General features: G+C 43.6%; 1 protein-coding gene across 2 annotated transcripts in view; it reads right to left on the bottom strand.

The window, feature by feature from the left end:
* LOC111160275 (sterile alpha motif domain containing 4A) overlaps positions 1-12,856 on the bottom strand; it is a 203,288-nt gene that overhangs the window by 72,685 nt on the left and 117,747 nt on the right. For both annotated transcript variants that reach the window (XM_022523215.1, XM_022523223.1), the window contains exon 2: positions 7,635-8,153. In XM_022523215.1, the coding sequence (XP_022378923.1) occupies positions 7,635-8,153 (519 nt within the window). The remainder of the gene's footprint in view (positions 1-7,634; positions 8,154-12,856) is intronic.

Genomic DNA, 12,856 nt, shown 5'->3' with positions numbered 1-12,856 from the left:
AGCCTCTGCCTTCAGCTCGTGTCATGATCTCAGGGTCCTGGGATCGAGCCCCACATCGGGCTCTCTGCTCTGTGGGGAGCCTGCTTCCTCCTCTCTCTCTCTCTGCTTGCCTCTCTGCCTACTTGTGATTTCTCTCTGTCAAAAAAATAAATAAAATCTTAAAAAAAAAAAAAACCCAAACCCAGGAAATCAACATTTACGCAATACAATTAACAAAATTACGGACATGACTTTGGGTCTCAGGAGTTTTGTACACATATCTGGGGAATGGGTGCTTATAAATTTACATACAACCCTATGGCATTTTTTTTCACATGAATAAATTCATATAACCACCTCCACAATCTCGATCACAGTATGTTATTAAACGTCTGCTAGTCTTGAGACCTAGTTGGCAAAATAAGTCATGCAAAAAAAAAAAAGCAAGAGTAACGACAAACGTCACTTTGAGGATTATGACAGAAGGCAAAATGATCAATATTATCACCAGATATTCAGTGAATTCCCAAGGATGTTTTCTCGTTTATTTTGGAAATTCATTAACTTCAAGAACATCTGCCTGGTGAGCCCAGGAATTTATTAAGTTCCTACTGTTCAGCAAACACTTACGGCAGGGCGGCAGACTGGCTTCAGCTCACATGCCATCTCTTATTGAATTATAGTGGCTGCCTTGAGGGGTCTACAGAGGAGGACTGGGAGGCCACATCTGGCCCAAGCATGAGACAGCCAGAATCTAACAGAGACGCGCTACCACGAGAAGATGGGAGCTGAAAGTTTGCAAGGAAATGACCATCTCCACAGTTTCTGTGACTTTTTGAGCCACGCAAGTGTTCTAGGTGCTGGGAAAGAGGGATCGAGAAGACATATCCCTTGTCCCCAAGGAGTCTGCCTCCCCAAGGGAAGGTAAACATGTCAGCCAAGAACTGTGACACAGAATGCTAAGGGCTGACATTGAAACATCGGGGTCAGTGCAAAGTACTGGGGAGGGGGGTACAATTTGGTAGGATCTTAGATCTGTGCACTATGGAGAACCATGCGGTGGCAAATTCAGAGTCAGAGTCAAACAAGGGTCTACTAGCTAGTAACTGAGTCGATCTCTGGGAATAGGATTAGGAGAGACAGTCATGTTTCCTCAAGGAGACTGACTGGAATGAGCTTGAAATGGCTGCTGGTCTTGTAAGAAAATGCTGAAGGGCAGAGGATTCAGAACCAGACTCTGGAGCCTGGCCATCTGGGTTCAAACCCCGGTTTATCCAAACTTGGTTGGTCTGTGACACTGGTCAAGTGACTTTGCCTCTCTGTACCTCAGTTTTCCTCCTCTGTCAAGTGGGGATAACAATGATACCCACATCATGGAGGTATGAGGATTAAATGAGTTAATATTTGTGGAAAGGATTTTGAATGGTACCCAGCACATAGCAAACAATACACAGCAGTGTGCTATCACTGTTAATTTACTTTTCATGATCTCTGGTGCCAATATTTTTTAAGGTATTGTTTTTATAACAAGAAAAATCAACTGAGACTAAGAAAAGAAATACTAAGGTTCCAAAGTGTACCATAAGATTGTAGAAGTGGGCAGTTTAAATGGAACATTTTTGAAGAATTTCTGTTACCCAAAGTTTCTGAGTTCTTGCCTCATACTAGGCTGAGCAAAGGGCAGCATGTTTTCAAACCCAAATGTAAAGAATGTGAAGAAAAATCAAGTATTGCAACAATTTGAATAGAAACAAATTTCTTTCATTCGTAACCATAGTACATAGTTTTTTTCTAGGTCCACGTCCACCAGCGAAGAGTAGAAAATGGTTAGAAAGGCAGTCTGAAAAAAAAAAAAAGAAAGAAAAGTAAAGAAAAAAAGGAAAGGCAGTCTGTCATAAAAGAGGTGCCACTGACCTCCACATGAGGGAATTCTATGGGCACTTCAGAAAACCAGGAGGTCTTTTTCCTGAATGTTCTTTTCCTGAATGGTTTACTTTTTTCTATAGCAGACTGCAGACAGGAAGCAGACATAGAGATGCTAAGCCAGGTTCTACACACTTTACAACTGGAATTGCTTATAATGGCCAAAACAAAGTTGACTAAGGCTTGTGTATGGTTTGTGACAGCCAATGCCTTGGTTCTTTCTGGTCCCATGGGCTCATGAAGAGGAATCTGCATGTTCTTGCTTTTAGTGATCAGACCCGTGAATAGCCTTAAGGAGAGTGAGGTACTGAAAAGTACAGTACCGCTCTTTGGAAACACCTTGATGCTATCCAAAATGTTTACTTGACTTCTCAACTGTCCCAACCCATTCTTTGCTTTCTCATGGAAGGTCTGGCTCAAAGGTCTTATGTGATCTCACTTGATTTAATGCCTGCAACCGATGAAGGTAACTCTTGATTCTGCTTAAATGGATGAAAACAGGTTAATTCCCTCATACAGGGTTTAGTTTTCACCCCCTACTCTTAGCCTCATAATAATCCCTTCCTTACAAAGCTTCCCATGGCACCATCATGTGCATTTTAAATGTCCTCTAAATATTATTTTTCTCCATCTCAATGTTCTAGCACCTTCTCTAATTCAACACACTCCAAAATTGAGCTTGTAGCTGGTTTCTCTCCCTATCTTGTTTTTTCTCTCTTTGGCATCACTAACTCAACTTTCTTTATCCCTTAAATGCCTACCATGTGTGAAGTACTCTCAATTTATCTCTAATATTCCTTTTTGATAAATCCAGTGATTAATTCTTGGTCCTCCTTTTCTTGGATGTATTAGCAGAATTTTTTCTGATCACTTTCCCCTCCTTGAAACACATTCTTCATTCATTTTGCAAGATGCCCACACACTTGAGTTTTTCCTGACTTCAATGGTTTCTCTGTGATTCTTTTTACTTTATCCTCCTCTTCCTCAGTCTTCATGTTGAAGTACCCAGGCTCAGTCCTTGGTCCTCTCCTCTACCTACATCTTTGCTTTGGTAATTTCATTTGATTTCAGAGCTTTCAATACTACTTCTGCGCTGGTAAATCCCAGATGTCTCTCTCGGATCAGTCCCCCTCCCAAACTGCATACTCATACATCTAAATGCCTATGAGACATGTCTGATCATCTCATGGGCTCCTAGATGCATCACCTGCGACACAACTCCCAATCTTGTTTTCAAACTTAATAGAAACTTTCTCCATCCTTTTAGCTACATAAGCAAAAACTCTGGAGTCATTCTTGAATTCTTTCCCTCATATACTTCATCTCTTTCATCAGGAAATCCCATCGGTTGTACTTTGAAAATACAGTCAGACTCTGACCATTCTTCTCTCTTCTACCTCAGCCATCCTGGTCAGAGTCAGCAGTGTCTTGCCTGGATTACTGCAATAGCCTCTGAACCGGTCTTTGTGTTTCCATCCTTGCCCTGGTACAGCCTATTCTTAACACAGCAGCCAAAATGATCCCTTTAAAATGTAAGCCAGACCACATCACTTGTCTGCCAGAAACCCTCCAATGGCTTCTTGGCTTCCTGAGACCAAAAGTCAAAGTCCTTGCTATGGCCTGCAGTGCCCTGTAGGATCTGTCCTTCCCTGATACTTCTGCAGCCCCCACCACTCTCTACCTCAATCACTCATTCCCTTTTAGTCACTGGCTTTCTTTCTTTTCCCCAACAAGCTGAGAAAAGATCTTAGAATCTTTGCTTAAACCTTTTCTCTGGCTGGACTATTCTACTTGGCTAACCCCCTTACCTCCTTCAAGTCTTTGTTCACACGTTACCTTCTTGACGACGTCTATTCTTACCATCCTACTTAATACTAAAACCACTTCACCACTTATGCCTGATCTCCTGACCCTACTCTTTTTTTTTTTTAATTTCTGTGTCACTCACCAATCTCTAACACACTATATAACTTCCTTATATATTATAATTTATATATGCTAGACTGCAAACTCCACAAGGGAAAGTATCTTTGTCTTGTCCACTGATGCACCCTTGAGCGCCTAAAACAGGTCAGGCATATAGCAGGTGCTCAATAAACATATTCTAAGTGAATGAATGAACAAATAAATGAATCAATAATGTATATACCAGTCAGTACTGAATCCTAATTCTCATAATTACACCTAGGAACAATTCTAGGACCCACTCCTTCTGCTCCATGCCTGTTCCTATCCTCATGATATTTTTACTACCACACAACTGAGGTTTGGAAACTCAGCACTTTTCACTCATCTGGTTTGCCCCCAGCAGACCAGTCCCCCTACAGCATTGCTCATATCACTGCCATGTCCATGGTGGGATGCTTGGACTCCTTAGAGCTCTACCAGCTTACTTGGATTACCTGGCTCTCCAATTCCCCACCCCAGTCTACTTTTATTGCCTTTTCTCACTACTCTTTTCCTTCCGTGAACCCCTCCTTCTTCCTCACTGTCTTCCAACCCTGACCGTGTACTACAACCTCCACGCCTTTGTTCTCAATGCATGTCCCGACCCCTGCCATCTCCATCCCAGCTTACTTGGATTACCTGTTACCTGCAAAGGCTTTCCTGACCCTCTGGTCCACAAGGATCTTTCCATTTTATGCTTTCACAGCCCTTGCAGTACAGACCCCCTGTTCCGCTGATACAACCCTATATTGCCCGATGGCAGCTACTGGGGTTATTTTTTTAACTGCACTTTTATGTAATGCCTGGGTTATTATGTAAAACTTTTGTAGATTAGTCTGGCTAGAGGGAGAGATTTCACTTTTAATTGTGAGACTGAGAGATACATCTTCTCTCTCCACTTATATTATTGGTTCTCTGAAAGGGAATCACTTTCCTCAAGCTTCCTTATATTTCCCATGGCCTCGAACATAGTGCTGGGCACCCAGGACAGGGGTAGTGTTTGCAATGAATGGAGGATGCAGGATCCATATAGGGAGGTGGTCATGGATTCTAAGGCACTTTGCTGGAGCGTAAGGACCAAAGGATAAAATGTTCATGCGATAAGCCAAGATTAAAAACCAAAAACTATGTAAGGAAATTGTCTTCTAGTTAGTTTCTTTTCATTAACTGTCATAAATGTGGCTGGTAATTTGAAAATGTGAAGCACCAATTGATCTCTGTTCTCTTACTGTGATTTATAATCCTGTTGTAGTGTGTGAATATCTTTCCCGTTTTGAAAGAAGGAAGACATGTAGCTCGTCAGTGCAGCAGGAGAGGTCCAGCAGCCTTCAGCCCAACCCATTTTCTATTGTAGTGAAACGGCCAAAGGTCATGGCATCATCGAGGACCCCTACTCTACTCTGCAAGGCCCAGGCTCAGGGAAAGGTGCTTTCATCAGGTAACGATCAGAGATGCACATGCGGTTACAGATTCTGTGGGTCAGTGTTAGCGCTTTCCTCCTCCGTGTCCTTCCTACTCTCTCTCATTTATTCGCTTAGCAGACGCCATTGCCAGCTCTGGCCGGGGCTGGCCATCCACATACAGAATCTCAAGTGCCTTCACCACCGCTCTCCACGGTGGATATCAGGAATGTTCTCATTTTACAAGTGAAGACCCTGTTCAGAGAGGTAAAGTAACTTGGCCCAGTTATAGATCTGAGATTTGCACTTGGTGGGGCTTTGACATCAAAGTCCTTGTTTTTTCCACTTCGTCAAACCGCCTCCAAGGTGCCCAGGATATATGTGATAGAGGCACAAATGAATCAATGACCCCAAAATTTGTAGCTTTGACAAACACCATTTAACCACCATAGACAATGCAGAAGACTAAAGCAGTAGCACTGTTTTGTTAAAGAGATACTGAGATACAAGTGTTGACACGGCCCAAGGGTTTGCATGAAAGTTTCTGGAAGATAGATCTCAGCTTTCTTTGCCAAGGTTCTGAAACAGGGTTCCAGCCCCTTCCTTCTTCCTGAGATATGTAATCTAGTTATCTTGTCAAACCTTGAAGTCTCTTTCTACTCAAGTACTATACAGGGACCCAAAGATCTGGGAGGCCATGACAGTCATCTCTGCATTTCCTTTCCTCTGTGGGGCCGGGCGGCGATGGTGAAAAATGAAAGTACCCACGGACGACAATCTGCTAACCACCCCGAATGTACTAACCTTGTCAAGACTTAGAGCCCTGAGTGTGCAAATCAGGAGAGACAGAAATAGGATGATCTAAGATTAATGACATAAAATTCAGTTTTGAGAGGGCAGGCAGCTTGGAGCTCGCCTCTCTCCCAGCTATCAAAGATTTCTGTAACAATTACTAGATTCTGTCCCTGACCCAGGAAACTTGGGCCAAAAAGCTCTGTCATTCAGCCTTCATGTGTCTGCCTTAATAGTCCCAGCCACTGCTCTCTGTCACACAACGGCTAGTGAAAACGTTCCCTGGATTACTAGTCTGCGAAAGAGACAGCCCCCAGACTCTCTTGCATTATCAAGTAATGAGCAATAGTCCCTTAATTCCCCAAATGTATGAGTTATCGAAATCTCGGTGTAAAAATAAAAAAAGGAGAATTAAAAATTTCATGTTGTAGCTTTATGAACGCAGTATCTTAAGTATTTCCTTGGTTATTTCAATTAATGTAGTTCTAATTCGACACTCCTATGTATTTGAGAAAGCCCTTTCAAAGGGCCCATTAGCTGAGAGATCCAAGTGGAGGTTGAGGCCAAGAAGCCGTCACTGTTAATTCTTACTACTCTTAGATCTTTTAATTGGGGGTCCTGCATGTTGACAGGCACGGAAGATGTGACAAAAGCTTTCCCCCAAGAAAGTTATCTCAGTGCTGACACTGTATTCACAGACAGAAGCAACTAGCATCAAGGATTTCCGTTTAATGACGGGTGCCCCTGTCCCAGGTTGCCACTGTTTGTCACTTTGCTTAGCCCAAGTGGGGAACCGCAGAGAGGACTCCTGGCCCTAGTCCCGGCTGTGCACAGGGTACTTTGCTTTAGTGGTCAAAGGAGCAGAAAGCTGTCCTCTGCTCTCCCCTTCCACAGAGCTGTCCCCCACCCACCTCTCCTAAGTTAGACTGAGTGAGAAAAGGCCACAGCAGTCACACCAGGCCACAGCACAGAGCAGCATTCTCAGTTAGCAGACCTGTTTCCCCAGTCAGGGGAAAAAGTGCCCCCAACAAGGGGGACAAAAACCAGAAAATGCAAGGGAGGGAACATTCCAGGGGGAAATATATTTAAAAAAAAAAAAAAAAAAAAAAAAGGAAGAAAGAAAAAAAAATGAAAAAAAAAAAAAAAAAGGAAGAAAATGCACAAATCCCACGAGGGTGTCTGGTTAACCAGGGGTTAGAATCAGGTTTAGAGAATCACACGTAACTCAGTGTCTTGGCAAATCCAAAAATCCCAGGGCGAAAGGCATGTGGGTAAAAGGCATTTCTACTTGTGGAAACAGGAAGTTTCCTTCTTTTACCATTTATTCTCTTATTTATTTTTTAGTCTGTTTGTAACCCATATTTGGACCATCGATCACTTTTACCCACCCCCTCCCACTCCCAGCATTTTTATCTTTCCAGAATGAAAGGAGCAACGAAGACAGGATCCAAAGATCCCTTTCCCACAGCCAATTCCAGTGAGCCCCTCTCTCCCAAGGTTACAGGGGGCTCGGAGCAGACATTCTCAGCGAGACGCGCCACACACAGCAAGTCACCACACCAGACTGCTCTAGAGGGCTTCCAGGGAACTTACTTGTACTTGTGCTGGTTCCAATGGTATTGATTGTGGTGGGGACAGATGAGGAGGAGTAGAGGGGCACGTGGCCGTTCTCACACCCCAGGCTTTTGTCCTGCCAGTTGGAGGCACTGATGCAAATCCCAGAATCCCGAGAGTTCTGCCACCCGTTCAGTTGGTCATCGGAGTTCTGTCTTTGGTGATAGTAGTGGGTCTGCCCATAATCCACAGAGTCCGAGCGGCTTCGGTTCTGGCCGCCAAAGCTGGTCGATGTGCGGTCCTCCAAGTGATTCAGCCACATGGCTAATGCGCTGCGGTCTTCCAGCGAAGTGGCCGGATGTATCAAAGCATAGGACAGCAGTTGCCTGCTCTCCTCAATGTGCTGGTTGTGTTCGATAGAGTGCGCCAGGATTTTGGGTAGCAGTTTCATATACTCTACTTTTGCATCAAGGTTTCCTGGCTTCAGCAAAGGCAGATGAGTTAACAGGAGGGAAATCACTTTATCCTTGGATTCCTGTTGCCATTGGTTAATGATTCCTGGAAGGGAAAATATACAGGGCAAATAAGCAAATCCACCCACCACGGCATGAAACACCACACTGTCAAGAGAATTCCTATGGGTTAGAGTCTCCTTCTATGTATCCTGGCTAAGTTTTTTAAAAAATAGCCCATGCATTGGATTGGATAACTAACTCCAGGTTGTCAGGAGGCAGTGACATAAAAGAAACACAGAACAAATGTTCTTAGACGTTGGGGTGCCCAATCTAATTCCCACTCACGTCTCCAAAGAGCCTACAGCTACTTCGGTACAATCAAATAGAATTTACAGAGCGGTGTTCTTAGAAAAGCCTAGCTACGCCTTCAGATAGGGGATAAGGATTAAGAAAATCTCCACAGAGAAAGAAGTGTTGTTTTGTCAGAGGCTCATTGGATCCTTGCGGGGGGTCAGGCTGCTTTCCCTTCTGAAGACATCTGTGGAAAAGTGGTTTACACCCTAGCCAAGGCATTTGTGTGAAGGTGGTAAAACCTCCTAGATAGAGAAATCTGTCAGGAAAAGAAAGGACTCCCCTCATCTCAGTGAAGTAAGACTACACCTTTCTCACGAGAAGCTGCTTCAGAAAACCACTGTGACCTCAAAGCTAGATCTCAAAGCTAGACTTAGCTCAGGTGGTACCTCTGATTACACGTGAGAAGCAAAGCTATTTTTCTTTACATATAGACGACCTGTTTAGTTATCTTTATTATGGTAAAGTATGTATAATATAATATTTACAATTTTCACCATTTTTTTGTGTACTGTTGTGTGGCAATAAGGACATTCACAATGTTGTGCAGCCATCCCCGCCATCCATTTCCGAATCTTCCTCATCTTTTCAAACTGAAACTCAGTAACCCTTGAATAACAAGTCCCTATTTCTCCACCCCCACCCCCGCCCCAGCTCCTGGCAACCACTGTTGCATTTTCTGTCTCTATCTATTTGACTACTCTAGTTACCTCATATCAGTGGGAACCTACAGTGTTTGGCCTTTTGTGACTGGTGACTTCATTTAGCGTCATGTCTCCAAGGCTCCTTCATGAGGAGATCCATTTGCGACACACTCTCAAGGATCCCTTCCTATCCCCTTCTACCCAAAACACAACTTGTTGCCTTTAGGTAAACATGGATAAACAATGTACTTTGACTTTGACTAGCCTTTGAGAAGTAGCTTGTTCTGGAAACTGGTAGTTATCTTCAGAGCCTGGAGCCACTAGAAAGCAAGCTCCCTTCCTGAAAAGTCACTCCTGACACCTGAAGACATTGTCTCTGGCCTACTGATTACCCTACATAGGCTAGGGCAGGGCAGTCCTCCTGGCTTTCATGCAGTATCTGCAGAGTCAAAAAGGGGTCTCTGGAATTTAGCAGAAGGGCTTCACGATTCTAGAGAGGCACAGACATATCAGGACACACTCAAGAGTCATTGTTGACCAGAAGCTACAAATGCATCAGCGAAGTACCGTAAGCCCGTCAAGACCAAGGGTATATCCAAAGAAAATTGTCAGGCAAGGAAGGCATGATATACAATGCAAAAATGTGGGCTCTGGAATCAGGCAACCCTGGGCATGGATCCCAGGTCTGCCACTTAATTTGCCGTGGGACCTCGGTATATTACTTTGCCTGTAGGAGCCTCAACTGTCCCATCATTTAAGACTGTTACCAGCAGCATCTGTCCCTCCTTGCATGGTAATGTATCAAAATGACAGGTCAAGTACTCATTGGTGGAAGTAATGCCTTCTACTCATCTCTACATTGATCGGGTCCCACATTAGACGCATGTGGGATGGTTTCAGATACCGAGGTTTAAAAATAATTATAGAGTCTAAAGACGACCCAGGGAAGGTCATTAAAAAATATCAGAGTTGGAAGAGGTAGGAAGTCAAAGGGTGGAAAAAAAGAAAGAAAGAAAGAAAGTCAAAGGGTAAAAGAAAATAAGGCTTATAACTGAACAACAGGAAGAGATGCTCCATGTGGGGATTTCATAAGAAGACGAAGACTCAACAATTTGAAGTCCAAGTCTTCAAATGGAAGCAGCAGAGATTAAGACTGGATGTGTAGAAGAAATGAAGTGTCAGAGTGACAAAAGACCCAGAGAAGTCGCCAAGGAAGGCTTTATTATATCTGTCCTGGGGGCCTGAAGAATAGAGATAGATGGTCTAGGGAAGCACTGTTGGGTAGAATGTAATGTGAGCCACACACAGTATTTGAAATTTTCTAGCATTAAAAGAAAAGTGAAAAGAGGGAGATGAAATTAATTTTAATGATATATTTTCTTTAATCCAATATATCAAAACATTATTATCTCAATTTGCAATCAATATAAATCATCGATGAAATATTATACATTCTTTTCTTTGCATCAAGTCGTCGCCATCCAGGGTGTATATTACCACTGACCTCACATCTCTAACTGGGACTAGCCACAGCTGAAGGGCTCAGAAGCCATGTGTGGCTGCCCAGCCACAGGGCTGGAGACATTCAGATGGGGAAAGAGGATGGCAGGAGGGCACCCTCAGCAGGTCCCTCCCGGCTCCCTAACTCTATATTTAGCTAACTGCCACCTGACAAAAGACAACCCTGGTGCATTCCATTAGTATGGCCTCCCTTTTAAAGCAGCTTTGGGAGACAGAGGAAGCACCCGTTCCAGCTTCCCATCGACACATTTTCAGGAAACACCCAGCATGTTTTTAATTATTAATATACTTCAGACAAAGATGAAATCTATTGATTAAGCCCACAGAACTAAAGAGTTATTGGCAAGAAGCAAAAGGCCCCGAGAGGAAGATACAGCTGTGTCTGATGCCAGCCCAATGAGCAGATGTGGCTGGCATACACCTGGAAAATGTACGTGTATAAAGAAAATTCAGGAACCAGTTTTAATACAAATTCAGGGGGTTGAGGAACACCCTGGCTTTCTGCAAGGTTACTTTCCTGTTTGGGGATTCTACCCTTCTGTAAAAGGTCAGCCTGGGGGAAAAAAAAAAAAGAGGAACAAAAACAGAACATAAATAGGACTCGGAGTGCAAACTAACCACGTTATCTCCATGTAAGCACTCTCTGCCAGGGATTAGCAGCAAAGGGGAGAGGAAAACAAGGGCCCTGGCCCTGGTCCCTTCCACGCCTGAAATGGGACAGGGCTTGGGTGGTGTGGAACTGGGGTGTGGCCAGGAAGACAACCATGACTTTTGTTTACTACCACTGGGAACCTGGACGTGAAGCTGCCCCCTGAGGGCGGTCTTCTGAGTTGTACTACTGGATCGAACTTTTCCTGCAGCAGCTACAGCTGCAACGCTCACAGCTAATGGTGTTGAATGGGGTTTATGTGTACTCTTGTAAGCTCCTTGCATGTCATTACTCATTTAATCCTCCCAAGGAACTGATGAGGTAGGTCCTGTTACAGCCTTATTTTACTCATGAGGACAGAGAGGCACAGAGAGGTCAAGCCATTTGCCTCCAGTCCCCCTGGCAGGGGAGGTGGCAGAATGGGGGTATGCAAATTAGCATAAAGATACATAATGATTATCATGCTAAAAGAGTTTGGCCATAAATTAGATACATTAATGTTTAGAATATAGGTAAAATGTGATTCTATAATACATAAGATACATAATACATTAACTATATATAAGAAGTGAAGATGTGTATGATATTTACAAATATAATAATATGAATATCTGAATAGAGTGCATGGATATGCAGGAAGAAGAGTAGTTACAGAGTGACACTTACTGTGGTTTTTTAAAATATGTCCACCACTTCCTTGATATTCCTCTAAAAGATGAAGCCTCATTAATTCCTTTCCCATTCAGGGCAGAGCTAGACTTAGGGAGTCACTTCTAACAAACTGAAGGTGGCGGAAGTGATGGTGTGTGAGGTCATGGATTAGGTTATAAAAGGCACTGAAGGGGCATGTGGATGGCTCAGTCGCTTAGGCGTCCGACTCCTGATTTCGGCTCAGGTCATGATCTCAGGGTCGTGGGGTTGAGCTCCGGGTTGGGCTCTGTGCCAAGCGTGGGGTCTGCTTGCCCCTCTCCCTCTGCTCCTCCTGCCGCTCACACTTGCTCTCTCTCTCTCAAATAAATAAATTAAAATTAAAATTAAAATTAAATTAAAAAAATAAAAGAGGCGCTGAAGCTTTTACCTTGCTCTCTCTTGGGTTACTCACTCTGGAGAAGCCAGCCACCATGCTGTGACAATATTCAAACCACCCAGTAGGGAGAAGGTCTTGATAGTGAAGGAGGGACTGAGTCTTCCTGCCAACAGGCAACGCTGACTTGCTAGCCCTGTGAGGGAACCAGAACTCCCAGACCATTAAGCCTTCAGATGACCACACTCCAGACAACATTTGGGAGACCCTGAGCCAGAAACACTCATATTCCTGATCCACAGAAACTGCATGTGGTAACGTGTTAACTGTTGTTTTAGCCGCTAAGTTCTGGGTTATTTGTTATGTGACCCAAAAAACCCAATATATCTCTTCAAGAGTTTTCCTCTAGAAAAATGGAAGTGTTAGCCACTTGGCTTTGAGCAGTTCACTCCTTCAGATTCTGAGATCTACTCATGAAGCCAACTGGTGCCACTGAACATTCACCTCAGCCTCCTTCATCCTGATTATCCATTTGTCAACAACTTTTGGACAGTGACTAATCTCTCAGTGTCTTTAGGGAAAGAATGAACTGATCACACAGACTTAAGGTATTTCTA

The sequence above is a fragment of the Enhydra lutris genome, unplaced genomic scaffold (assembly GCF_002288905.1).
Source record: "Enhydra lutris kenyoni isolate GAN:26980312 unplaced genomic scaffold, ASM228890v2 scaffoldscaffold4, whole genome shotgun sequence".
Lineage (NCBI taxonomy): Eukaryota > Metazoa > Chordata > Mammalia > Carnivora > Mustelidae > Enhydra > Enhydra lutris.
The sequence above is the reverse complement of the archived record's forward strand: the minus strand, read 5'-3'. Positions and strand labels throughout refer to the sequence as shown.